The 14596-nt window shown below is 37.5% G+C and overlaps 1 protein-coding gene across 1 annotated transcript in view; it reads left to right on the forward strand.

Moving 5' to 3' along the window:
* The window catches only part of LOC128697360 (hemocytin), a 444623-nt gene that overhangs the window by 295483 nt on the left and 134544 nt on the right, over positions 1-14596 (forward strand). The window contains exon 67 of the mRNA XM_070093851.1: positions 5451-5575. Coding sequence (XP_069949952.1) covers positions 5451-5575 — 125 coding nt within the window. The remainder of the gene's footprint in view (positions 1-5450; positions 5576-14596) is intronic.

Genomic DNA, 14596 nt, shown 5'->3' on the forward strand with positions numbered 1-14596 from the left:
GGTGCCAAAACATTTGAAGCCATTTTGACACACTAGTTTGGCTTCTTCAGGTGTCTCAAGCATTAACTTTAATGTATCATGGTTGTTGCCAGTTTTAGAAAATTTATGTGCTTGCACAGCATGAAATTCTGAATTCTCTGCATTAGAGTCAGCAAGAAGTTCATTCACTGTGCTATCTCTCATGATGCTGTTAATTCTGGCAACAAACACAGTTCGCTGAGCTTGATAGCTTTCAGGTGCAATTGGATGGATACCAAAAGTCTTCAATTTGTCCAGGACGTCCTGCTTAAGTAGTTGAAGTAACTCTTCTTCAGAAGAGAGGAGAAGTACTACCCCAGCTTGAGTTTCAAAAACATCCACTGGAGCAACAGTTGAATTTGAGCAAATGCATGCTAGAATTTCTTTCTTCATCTTTTGGTTGTCATCAACCCGTAATCTTACTCTTATCCGTGCCATGATGTCCAGGAAGGTACATCTGGCACATAAGTTACTTTAACAAAAAGGGTCTTTCCTTAGTGTTAGTCTAACATTCTATTTCAGCTGACTTATGAAGGTCAGCCCCTAAGATAGCCTACCCTCGAGTGGTGAGGGGGAAAGGGCCGAAGGCAAAGATCGGCCGGATTTTATAAAAACACACAGGCTACCGGATGGTCAAAATGCCTTGTGTTAACTCGCCAAAGCGAAGTTACCGAAAAAAAAGATGATAGAAAAGTCAGAAGGATAGCAATGTATGTAGTGTGCTAGTGTGTGGGCCAGTGTAGATGTTTGGGTTAGGGGAGGATGGGGAAGAGAAGAGTGAACAAGCAAGCAAGTCACTGCCTTACCCTCTTGATGGGATGGGGCTCAAAGTGACTGCAAGCAAGTTTCCTCTCAGCTCTGGTCAAGAACTACTCAGGATAACCCAAGAAAAATCTCGAGTAACAGTGTTCAGAGTTGCTCTGCTCGAGAATTACTCAGGATAACTGAAGAGCAGGAACGACGACGTCTTCTCTCCACAGTGGCTGGGCGGCTTCTCTGTGTCTGTGTATCTGTATAAATTACTAAATTTAAAAAGAGAAACTTTCGTTTTGGGCCACCCTGCCTTGGTGGGATACGGCTGGTTTGTTGAAAAAAAAAATAATAATAATTATCATGAGGATAACAAAAAGATTAGGTGATGAAAGATTGGATATCAGATTGGAGGGAGAGAGTATGGAGGAGGTGAATGTATTCAGTTATTTGGGAGTGGACGTGTCAGCAGATGGGTCTATGAAAGATGAGGTGAATCATAGAATTGATGAGGGGAAAAGGGTGAGCGGTGCACTTAGGAGTCTGTGGAGACAAAGAACTTTGTCCTTGGAGGCAAAGAGGGGAATGTATGAGAGTATAATTTTACCAACGCTCTTATATGGGTGTGAAGCATGGGTGATGAATGTTGCAGCGAGGAGAAGGCAGGAGGCAGTGGAGATGTCATGTCTGAGGGCAATGTGTGGTGTGAATATAATGCAGAGAATTCGTAGTTTGGAAGTTAGGAGGAGGTGCGGGATTACCAAAACTGTTGTCCAGAGGGCTGAGGAAGGGTTGTTGAGGTGGTTCGGACATGTAGAGAGAATGGAGCGAAACAGTGACTTCAAGAGTGTATCAGTCTGTAGTGGAAGGAAGGCGGGGTAGGGGTCGGCCTAGGAAAGGTTGGAGGGAGGGGGTAAAGGAGGTTTTGTGGGCGAGGAGCTTGGACTTCCAGTGGGCATGCGTGAGCGTGTTTGATAGGATTGAATGGAGACAAATGGTTTTTAATACTTGACGTGCTGTTGGAGTGTGAGCAAAGTAACATTTACGAAGGGATTCATGGAAACCGGTAGGCTGGACTTGAGTCCTGGAGATGGGAAGTACAGTGCCTGCACTCTGAAGGAGGGGTGTTAATGTTGCAGTTTAAAAACTGTAGTGTAATTTACCCTTCTGGCAAGACAGTGATGGAGTGAATGATGGTGAAAGTTTTTCTTTTTCGGGCCACCCTGCCTTGGTGGGAATCGGCCAGTGTGTTAAGAAAATAAGTAATAAAATAATAATATTATTACAGTCAAGTCATTCAGTAAGTGAGTCAAGTCACTCAGTAAGTCAGTCAAGTCATTCAGTAAGTCAGTCAAGTCATTCAGTAAGTCAGTTACACAAACTCATGTTTACCTCTTTTTCTGTTTACAAAGTAACACTTCATTACAGCTACATGTTATCTCTTGTCTAATATCTTTGTTTCTTTGTTAATTCTAAGACTTAAGTGCTTATACCTCTTCATGCCACTTTCAGCAACACTGATATGGCTACTGGGTGTCATGATTGCTTGGTCGATACAATATATAGTAATTAAAATATCATAACACAATTCACAAACATAGCTGCCTTGTAGCAGAGAAAGACTGGACTGGACACACATAAATTACGAACGCTGGGATGGTGGGGTGGTGTTGGGGAGTGGTAGGGGATGGCTTCTCGGCTGCTCCACAACAAGGCGACCGCTTGAGCAAAAGAGAATTTTTTTTTCCTTCCCACAAACTGAACCATGTTAACCATACCACGGGTGGGGTTTGAACCCAATGTCAGAGAGTCTCAAAACTCCAGACCGTCACATTAGCCACTGGACCAGCTAGCTTCAGTGAGATTCATCCATCTAGGTATATTTCTACACCATAGGAAAGTTAGTATAGGCACCACTGTGACCACAAATACAAGTTATTACAGATGAATCTCCAGCTAGCATGGATGTGACAAACTCTAGTTCAGGTTCCCTCAAAGCTGTCAACATGACTCTGACCGCGGGTTCAAACCCCACCCGTGGTATGGTTTGTTAGCAATCGTGTCATTACGATTTCGTGAGTCATGTGAACCATGTTAAATTAATTATACGACGTGTTACATAAAATTGTGCCGCAATTCTTCAGTGGCGGTCTACTGTATTATTATAATAACAATAGAGCTTCAATACTGAAACTATGTATTGTGCCAGAACAAAAGCATTCACATTGCTCAACTCACAAACTAGTATTTAGTCACTTAGCCATAATACCAACTTACCTCATAATTTGTAATATTTTAAAGTTAAGAATTAATCTAAGTCTGCCCGAAATGCCTAGCCATGCTAGGTGTTCTAGTGGCTCCCTCTGTAATTATTATTTTACTACATGTAAACCACACAATAACCAAATTCTGTAAACTCAGCATTGTAATCCTTATAGAGAATAAACTTTGAATTTGAATAGTAATAATAATTATAATAATAATAATAATACTAGTACTAATAATATATTATTATTATTATTATAATGATAGAGCTTCAGTTTCCTAAATTTATGATAATTATAATAATAATTATTATAATGATAGAGCTTCAGTTCCCTAAATTAATAATAATAATAATGCATAATTCGTACATCATAATAATTCAGATTGCTTCTGCTAGTTGGCACAGCTGGTAAGCAGTAAACATGTTTACATCGCTGGGGGAGCAGTTCTCTTGTGCTTTTTTGCATTTTTTACAGTCATTTGGCCAAATTTCTTTTTTCTAACCATGGGTCTTAAGAAAATAAGTGCAAAGGACAGTGCTGAGAAGAAAAGCATGATGATTTCCATCAACATACATCCCCCACCCACTTTATATAAACAGTTTTTATACGATATTTCTTATTTATAAATACATTATTTCAGTGTTTTCCTTAGAAAACTAGTGATCTACTGCAGTTAGCCTCAAAAATACTCTATTTTCTCTTACAGTAAGAACATGGGCAGATACTATAGTCAAATTGGGACAAATGACAGACGCTTCTGCCGCTGCCTCTGCCACCATATTATGGCCTATTTTATTCATTCTAGAGTATATATCATGTTTCTGTTCTAATTACATTGTTTATTATGTCATGTTTGATGAATTGTGATAGATAAATAAGCCGAACAGTTGATAATAGCGTTATATTCCAGTATTTTTTCTCGGCTCTCCTGAGTCCAGGAACGAATTAATAGCTTTTCATTTAATTTAAATGAGGAAAAATAATTTGATATACGAGTAAATTGAGTTACGAGCTAGCTCCTGGGATGGATTAAACTCATAAGTCAAGGTTCCACTGTATACGCATTCACCAGCATGTACAGTCATAATTTATTTGGCCTTACATGTGGAAACTGTACTAAAGTAGGGATGTTCCAAAGTATTGGTATTGGTATCATTGGTATTGGCTGATTTTGTTAGCATCGGTATCAGCCAGAAATCAAGTAGAAGTATTGGTATCAGTTAATTTTGGTAGCATTCGTATCGGTACCAGTATTAGTTAGTAGCAGCTAATTTTGATGGTATCAGCATCAGCCTAAACTTGAGTATCAGCATCAGAAAAAGACTTGGTATTGTCCCCTCCCAAACTTAAGTAATAAAGTTAATTGTGTGATACATTTCTCTGTTTTGTCAGTTGAGTTGTTTATTACATACACAGGGAGTTACAAGAGTAAAGCACTCTTGATCTTTTATAAACCCTCTTTGAAATCAAGCTGAAAAAAGAATATTTCACCATTGGTCTTCATTGTTTGCAAATTCTCAGCAACAGTGTAAAATATTCAGCCATATAGGGTGATGGTCAAAGTGTGAGGGTTGGTTAGGGAAAACTAAATGTTTTCATATAACATACAGTATACAGTGTAATACTGCTCATTATCTGTATACTGCAATGAAAATATCTTGAGTAAGTAAAGCCTTTTGATATATAAATAATAACAAAAAGGGATATTGGAACTTACTGCATTGTTTGCTGTCTGTCTGTCCAACACCCTCTGAGACTCTTGTAGGGATAATATTCTACACCTCAGTATTATGTTAGTGTACAGTTCTTCATTGAGTAATGTGTGTGCATGATTCCACACCTCAATATTATGTTAATGTACAGTACTTTACTGATTTACATGTTTGCATGACCTAAACTCTGCCAGGAAGGATTCACATTGTTTTTTTGGCTTGGCACATGATGGAAGTCCTAATGATTAGGCATATGGTAAAAAACCTCTATATAAATCAAAATAAGGAGGCCCAACTCTGGTGGATGATAGTGAACCTAACCCCTGAAATTATCTCCATCTTGTTCCTTGGAAGAAACAGACCACTGAGTATTGTGAGGTAAAGGATAAGGCAGGGCTTTCTTCTAGACCACAAAGAGGATCCAGTTTAAGGATTTAGTAAGAATTCAGTGCATTTTGCAGACTACACCTTCCCAGAGTAAACCTTGTACAGGTTGTAAAAAGCTGGGAGAATCTCAGATAAGTGGGTTTCCAGAAGTGCACGGCATGACAGGAGCAGCATCCCCATGAAGACTAACTTGAGACAGCCTCATGTGATGTTTTCATTTGATTCTTTATTGAAAATATTAGTATTTACATTTAATACACTTATTGTCCATATATTTAAGCTTGTAGCATAAATACTTTTTTATATTTGTTTGCAGTGCACGGCAATTGCTCTAATAGTAAACACTGTGATCGTTACTTGAGGATTATGCATGGAAACATGGAACTCCTTCTCCAGCGAGACCTTGTTACTTGGAATGATAATTCATATACAGTTGCTCAGGTAACTATACCTACTCTGATGGATGACTTACGCTCTACTACATATATAATAGAAAAAAACAGTTTTAATCAAGTTTTATCAATTATGTATAGCTAAATTCTTTTATATTTAAATGCTCTATTGACCCCATATATAAAGTACTGTACTCTAAATGTTAATATATACTGGCAATAATTTTGTAAAGGAAAATCATACTACTAATCTGGTATGATTTAAAGGCACAGCGCATTGGAGCATCCAACAGCTTCACCATCTCTCAAATCGGCGATACCATCGAATTCTCATCAAACTTATATGACTTCAGTGTTCATTGGAATGTTGAAAAAAATGTTAATATTTTCGTAAGTACAAAGCCTTCTCTTAACACCTAAATTGTGCACAGATGGGAGCTGCTACACTCCTTATGTAGATAGCTGGCAGTTGCAGCACCTTTGTTGTATGCATGTGAGAGCTGCAACACTTATGCTGTGTACAGCTGGGAGTTGCAACACCTCTACTATGCACAGTTAGTTTTGTCTTGTAAGCTTATAGAGCATATAAAACTGAATTAAAATAGTATGATAAAATTAGAGGGGTGTTAATGTTGCAGTTTAAAAACTGTAGTGTAAAGCACCCTTCTGGCAAGACAGTGATGGAGTGAATGATGGTGAAAGTTTTTCTTTTTCGGGCCACCCTGCCTTGGTGGGAATCGGCCAGTGTGTTAATAAAAAATATAATAATAAGTATATATATATATATATATATATATATATATATATATATATATATATATATATATATATATATATATATATATATATATATATATATATCTTCTTTCTTTCAACACACCGGCCGTATCCCACCGAGGCGGGGTGGCCCAAAAGGAAAAACGGAAGTTTCTCCTTTTACATTTAGTAATATATACAGGAGAAGAGGTTACTAGCCCCTTGCTCCCGGCATTTTAGTCGCCTCTTACAACACGCATGGCTTACGGAGGAAGAATTCTGTTCCACTTCCCCATGGAGATAAGAGGAAATAAACAAGAATAAGAACTAGAAAGAAAATAGAAGAAAACCCAGAGGGGTGTGTATATATGTGCTTGTACATGTATGTGTAGTGTGACCTAAGTGTAAGTAGAAGTAGCAAGACGTACCTGAAATCTTGCATGTTCATGAGACAGAAAAAAGGACACCAGCAATCCTACCATCATGTAAAACAATTACAGGCTTTCGTTTTACACTCACTTGGCAGGACGGTAGTACCTCCCTGGGCGGTTGCTGTCTACCAACCTACTACCTATAATATATATATATATATATATATATATATATATATATATATATATATATATATATATTTGTTTTTTTTTTTTTCAACAAGTCGGCCGTCTCCCACCGAGGCAGGGTGACCCAAAAAAGAAAGAAAATCCCCAAAAAGAAAATACTTTCATCATCATTCAACACTTTCACCACACTCGCACATTATCACTGTTTTTGCAGAGGTGCTCAGAATACAACAGTCTAGAAGCATACACATATAAAGATACACAACATATCCCTCCAAACTGCCAATATCCCAAACCCCTCCTTTAAAGTGCAGGCATTGTACTTCCCATTTCCAGGACTCAAGTCCGACTATATGAAAATAACCGGTTTCCCTGAATCCCTTCACTAAATATTACCCTGCTCAAACTCCAACAGATATATACTAATATATATATATATATATATATATATATATATATATATATATATATATATATATATATATATATATATATATATATATATATATATATATATATATATACTATATATATATACTATATATATATATATATATATATATATATATATATATATATATATATATAATGTATATATATATATAATGTATATATATATGTATATAATAGGAATATTTTATTACATAATATGGCACAGAAGATTTAAGAGATACATTGTTGATATAAAGGTGGCACATATATATATACAGTGGACCCCCGGTTAACGATTTTAATCCGTGCAAGAGGGCTCATCGTTATGCGAAATAATCGTTATGCGAATCAATTTTCCCCATAAGAAATAATGGAAATAAAATTAATCCGTGCAAGACGCCCAAAAGTATGAAAAAAATTTTTTTTTACCACATGAAATGTTAATTTTAATACACACAAACTGAAAAAGGCATGCACAATTACATGACACTTACTTTTATTGAAGATCTGGTGATGATTGATGGGATGGGAGGAGGGGAGAGCATTATCTTCTTACTGTTTAGAAGGGGAATCCCCTTCCATTAAGACTTGAGGTAGCAAGTCCTTTTCTGGGGTTACTTCCCTTCTTCTTTTAATGCCACTAGGACCAGCTTGAGAGTCACTGGACCTCTGTCGCACAACAAATCTGTCCATAGAGCTCTGTACCTCCCGTTCCTTCAAGACTTTCCTAAAATGGGCCATAACATTGTCATTGAAATAGTCACAAGCACGGCTTGCAACAGCTGTGTCAGGGTGATTTTCATCTATAAAGGTTTGCAGTTCAACCCACTCTGCACACATTTCCTTAATCTTTGAAGTAGGCACAATGGATTCCACAACTGGCATAGGCTTCTCAGGGTTAGCCCCAAACCCTTCAAAATCTTTCTTAATTTCCATACTAATTCCCACCCTTTTTACCACAGGGTTGGCACTAGAAGCTTTCTTGGGGCCCATGGTCACTTATTTTCCACAAACAGCACCGAAAACACTGTAATAATACGAAATATTCCGAGTGTATGCTTGGATGTTACCGCGGAGGCTGGCTGGTAAACAATGGGACGGCCGGCACATGTGAGGGCACATTGGACGCGTCTCGGACGAAAATCGGTATGCGGGTTTTTAATCGGTATGCGGGGCAAAAATTTTGCGATAAAAGTAATCGTTATGCGGAAAAATCGCTATGCGATGCCATCGTTATGCGGGGGTCCACTGTATATATATATATATATATATATAATATATATATATATATATATATATATATATATATATATATATATATATTTATATATATATATATATCACCCTGCCTCGGTGGGAGACGACCGACTTGTTGAAAAAAAAAAAAAAAAAAAATATATATATATATATATATATATATATATATATATATATATATATATATATATATATATATATATATATATATATATATATACATATATACATGTTGTTACGTGTGTATCACCGATTATAAGGTGAAAATCTCATCCAGCTCCTCAGAGCTGGGGCGTGTGCCCAAAATGCAGCAGGCATTACCCCGTTGAACAGCCGCGCTGAGCCGCTGGAACAGAAAACTAGCTGCCCTGGGATCCCTAGTTACCCTGATGAGTCTTTTTCCCAGCTCCTTAAGGAAATTAGATGCACTCTTTCCCCATGAGCCAAGGGTCTCTGAGCCTATGGGAACAAACATATAATGATGGGCAAGTTCTCCATATTTTCTAGACTTTTGGGACTCCCTAAAGCTGGCAGCTGCCCCTCCTTCCTCCCTGGTGTATTGGAGATAGGTATCAGCCAAGGTAGATGCACATGTATAGTCCCACACCACCTGCTTCCCATCTGTCCAGGCTTGAAGGGTGATACCATCTGGACGCTTCTGGCTGCCATCAGATCTGCATAGTTGGGGTGGCTCCCTTACTGCTGGGCATCCAGCTGTTGTGAGGCTCCTCTTGATAATGTTATTAACCTCCTCATGTCTTGCAATCTTTCCCTCGGATTTACGGCACACAAGACCATGGTACCCGAATCGGTCTGCTGCTTCATATATATATATATATATATAATGTATATATATATATATATAATGTGTGTATATATATATATATATATATATATATATATATATATATATATATATATATATATATATAAGCGTGGGTGAGCATGTTAGATAGGAGTGAATGGAGACGAATGGTACTTGGGACCTGACGATCTGTTGGAGTGTGAGCAGGGTAATATTTAGTGAAGGGATTCAGGGAAACCGGTTATTTTCATATAGTCGGACTTGAGTCCTGGAAATGGGAAGTACAATGCCTGCACTTTAAAGGAGGGGTTTGGGATATTGGCAGTTTGGAGGGATATGTTGTGTATCTCTATACGTATATGCTTCTAAACTGTTGTATTCTGAGCACCTCTGCAAAAGCAGTGATAATGTGTGAGTGTGGTGAAAGTGTTGAATGATGATGAAAGTATTTTCTTTTTGGGGATTTTCTTTCTTTTTTTTTGGGTCAGCCTGCCTCGGTGGGAGACAGTCGACTTGTGGAAAAAAAAAAAAAAAAATATATATATATATATATATATATATATATTTTTTTTTTTTTTTTTTTTTTTTTTTTCTTCAACAAGTCGGCCGTCTCCCACCGAGGCAGGGTGACCCAAAAAAGAAAGAAAATCCCCAAAAAGAAAAATACTTTCATCATCATTCAACACTTTCACCACACTCGCACATTATCACTGTTTTTGCAGAGGTGCTCAGAATACAACAGTCTAGAAGCATACACATATAAAGATACACAACATATCCCTCCAAACTGCCAATATCCCAAACCCCTCCTTTAAAGTGCATGCATTGTACTTCCCATTTCCAGGACTCAAGTCCGACTATATGGAAATAACCGGTTTCCCTGAATCCCTTCACTAAATATTACCCTGCTCACACTCCAACAGATCGTCAGGTCCCAAGTACCATTCGTCTCCATTCACTCCTATCTAACACGCTCACGCACGCTTGCTGGAAGTCCAAGCCCCTTACCCATAAAACCTCCTTTACCCCCTCTCTCCAACCCTTTCGAGGACGACCCCTACCCCGCCTTCCTTCCCCTATAGATTTATATGCTTTCCATGTCATTCTACTTTGATCCATTCTCTCTAAATGACCAAACCACCTCAACAACCCCTCTTCTGCCCTCTGACTAATACTTTTATTAACTCCACACCTTCTCCTAATTTCCACACTCCGAATTTTCTGCATAATATTTACACCACACATTGCCCTTAAACAGGACATCTCCACTGCCTCCAACCGTCTCCTCGCTGCTGCATTTACCACCCAAGCTTCACACCCATATAAGAGTGTTGGTACTACTATACTTTCATACATTCCCTTCTTTGCCTCCATAGATAACGTTTTTTGACTCCACATATACCTCAACGCACCACTCACCTTTTTTCCCTCATCAATTCTATGATTTACCTCATCCTTCATAAATCCATCCGCCGACACGTCAACTCCCAAGTATCTGAAAACATTCACTTCTTCCATACTCCTCCTCCCCAATTTGATATCCAATTTTTCTTTATCTAAATCATTTGACACCCTCATCACCTTACTCTTTTCTATGTTCACTTTCAACTTTCTACCTTTACACACATTCCCAAACTCATCCACTAACCTTTGCAATTTTTCTTTAGAATCTCCCATAAGCACAGTATCATCAGCAAAAAGTAACTGTGTCAATTCCCATTTTGAATTTGATTCCCCATAATTTAATCCCACCCCTCTCCCAAACACCCTAGCATTTACTTCCTTAACAACCCCATCTATAAATATATTAAACAACCATGGTGACATTACACATCCCTGTCTAAGACCTACTTTTACCGGGAAATAGTCTCCCTCTCTTCTACACACCCTAACCTGAGCCTCACTATCTTCATAAAAACTCTTTACAGCATTTAATAACTTACCACCTATTCCATATACTTGCAACATCTGCCACATTGCTCCTCTATCCACTCTATCATATGCCTTTTCTAAATCCATAAATGCAATAAAAACTTCCCTACCTTTATCTAAATACTGTTCACATATATGCTTCAATGTAAACACTTGATCTACACATCCCCTACCCACTCTGAAACCTCCTTGCTCATCCGCAATCCTACATTCTGTCTTACCTCTAATTCTTTCAATTATAACCCTACCGTACACTTTTCCTGGTATACTCAGTAAGCTTATTCCTCTATAATTTTTACAGTCTCTTTTGTCCCCTTTCCCTTTATATATATATATATATTTATATATATACATATATATATTTATATATATATATATATATATATATATATATATATATATATATATATATATATATACATACATACACACACACACACACACACACACACACACACACACACACACACACACACACACACACACACACACACCTACCACCCGACTTACGACCGAGTTCGGTTCCAAGAAACCGGTCATAAGTCGAAATGGACGTAAGTCGAACTTTACTACTGAATATCAACATAACGTTTTTGTAATGACTTTATTTTATTGTTTTATTTTGGTATTTCATGTTTTACTTTACTTTTTATGCTGTTAGTACTGTATTTTATACTGTAAGGTTTAGGATAAACACTGTGTACAACACAAACACTTGTTTATTTCCCAGAAATTTGGCATAAAAAAACACGGTTGTAAGTCGAGTCGTCGTATGTCGAGCAGGTCCTAAGTCGGATGATAGGTGTATATATATATATGTGTGTGTGTCTGTGTGTGTGTGTGTCTTAAGTTTTTTTTTTTTTGGCCACCCTGCCTTGGCGGGATACGGCCAGTTTGTTGAAAAAAAAAAAAAATAATACATTATCTTTGCATGATATTAAAAACCATATGGTGTTGAGGCCTAGTGATTCACATTCCCCCAATTTTCCATGGTACAGTATTAATATTTATAGATGTATTGTATCTTATAATATCTCAGCAACACTCACACCTCTATAAGACTCACAACACTCACACCTCAGCAACATTTACATCTCTACAAGATCTCAGCTCTGCGATACACCCCCATGACACTCACACTGCAACATTCACAGCTTCATAACACCTATACCTCTGCAACACTTGCACTTCCACAACATTTATTGTATATCTCCACAACACCCACACTTCCATAGTACTCATGCATTCAACACATCTCTGCAACATTTATGAATCTACCTCTAACACCTGCAACACTCACTTGTTCATAGTGCTCCTCCTCCTCATCCTCCTCCACAACACTCATTCATTCCACTGCACTTTTTTTTTCTTTTTTTTTTCAACAAGTCGGCTATCTCCCACCGAGGCAGGGTGACCCAAAGAGAAAGAAAATCCCCAAAAAGAAAATACTTTCATCATCATTCAACACTTTCACCTCACTCACACATAATCACTGTTTTTGCAGAGGTGCCCAGAATACAACAGCTTAGAAGTACACCTACCATCCGACTTACGACCTGCTCGACTTACGACCACTCGACTTACGACCATGTTTTTTATGCCAAATTTCTGGGAAATAAACAACTATTTGTGTTGTACACAGTGTTTATTCCAAACCTTACAGTATAAAATACAGTACTAACAACATAAAAAGTAAAGTAAAACATGAAATACCAAAATAAAACAATAAAATAAAGTCATTACAAAAATGTTTTGTTGATATTCAGTAGTAAAGTTCGACTTACGACCGGTTTCTCGGAACCGAACTCGGTCGTAAGTCGGATGGTAGGTGTATATACGTATAAAAATACATAATACAGTATATCTCTCCAAACTGCCAATATCCCAAACCCCTCCTTTAGAGTGCAGGCATTGTACTTCCCATTTCCAGGACTCAAGTCCGGTTATATAAAATAACCGGTTTCCCTGAATCCCTTCACTAAATATTACCCTGCTCACACTCCAACAGATCGTCAGGTCCCAAATACCATTTGTCTCCATTCACTCCTATCTAACACACTCATGCACGCTTGCTGGAAGCCCAAACCCCTCGCCCACAACACCACCTTTACCCCCTCCCTCCAACCTTTTCGAGGACGACCCCTACCCCGCCTTCCTTCCCCTACTGCACTCATTACATAAAATTCTTCTTGGAGAGTTGCATCAGAATAATTCATTGGCACAATGCAAGAAACAAATGTTTCTGTCATATCCTAATTACTCTGAGTAATTTATAACTTCAGGTAATCATTTCCACAAGTTATGAGCAATTTTGTTTAAAAATTTGCATCAGTGATGGTTGCACATTTGTGGTGGTTAATTAAGGCTTCAGCAAGACCACAGAGGCATCTGATCTGCCTAGTCCATGCTGTTGACCCAGTGAAGGGGTAGGTAGCTCCAGTTCCTTTGATGAAGAGCTCTTTCTGGGTTAAACCTGCATAATTTGCCATCACTGTATCAATCATGTAGATTGCCAGAACAAAGCTTATACTGTATATTATCTTGCAGTGATTGAATTTTATCTAATTACCATTATTATTTTTTTTAATACACCAGCCATATCCCACTGAGGCAGGGTGACCTAAAAAGAAAAATGAAAGTTTTTCTTTTTAAATTTAGTAATTTATACAGGAGAAAGGGTTACTAGCTCCTTGCTCCCAGCATTTTAGTCACCTCTTACAACACACATGACTTATGGAGGAAGAATTCTATTCTATTACCCCATGAAGATATGAGGAAGTAAAGAAGAACAAGAACTATTAAGAAAATAGAAGAAAACCCAGATGGATGTGTAAATATATATGCATATGCATATTTATTTATTTATTTATTTAGTAATTTTAGCATACATACAGAGGTGCAAAAAAATGCAGGTAAGAGCAGCATGCCAAAGCCACTTATATGCATAGCATTACGGGCTGGCTTAAAATTAACTTAAGATTAACTAAGCAGTGATGTAATCAGTGATAAGACATTATTGTAAACAGATAACTATAAAGCACAAATGAGTATTACAAAGACAGGTCATATGGTTGCATGCATTGCTGTACATTCAGTAGAATGGAGTATTCTGTTAGATAGTGTATTTAAAAAATAGCAAAGTTAGATTGGGTCCTAGGTTTAACATTTATGTGATATAATTGTGAGAAACATTTAAGATATACAATTTATAAGGTTCAGTTATTCAGTATTTATTTGGTTTTGGGTGAGTAAGTGATCTTTGAGAAGAGACTTGAATTTATAAACAGGTAGTGTTTCTTTTATATTTACAGGTAATGAATTCCAGATT

The sequence above is a fragment of the Cherax quadricarinatus genome, chromosome 44 (assembly GCF_038502225.1).
Source record: "Cherax quadricarinatus isolate ZL_2023a chromosome 44, ASM3850222v1, whole genome shotgun sequence".
In the NCBI taxonomy this organism is placed as follows: domain Eukaryota; kingdom Metazoa; phylum Arthropoda; class Malacostraca; order Decapoda; family Parastacidae; genus Cherax; species Cherax quadricarinatus.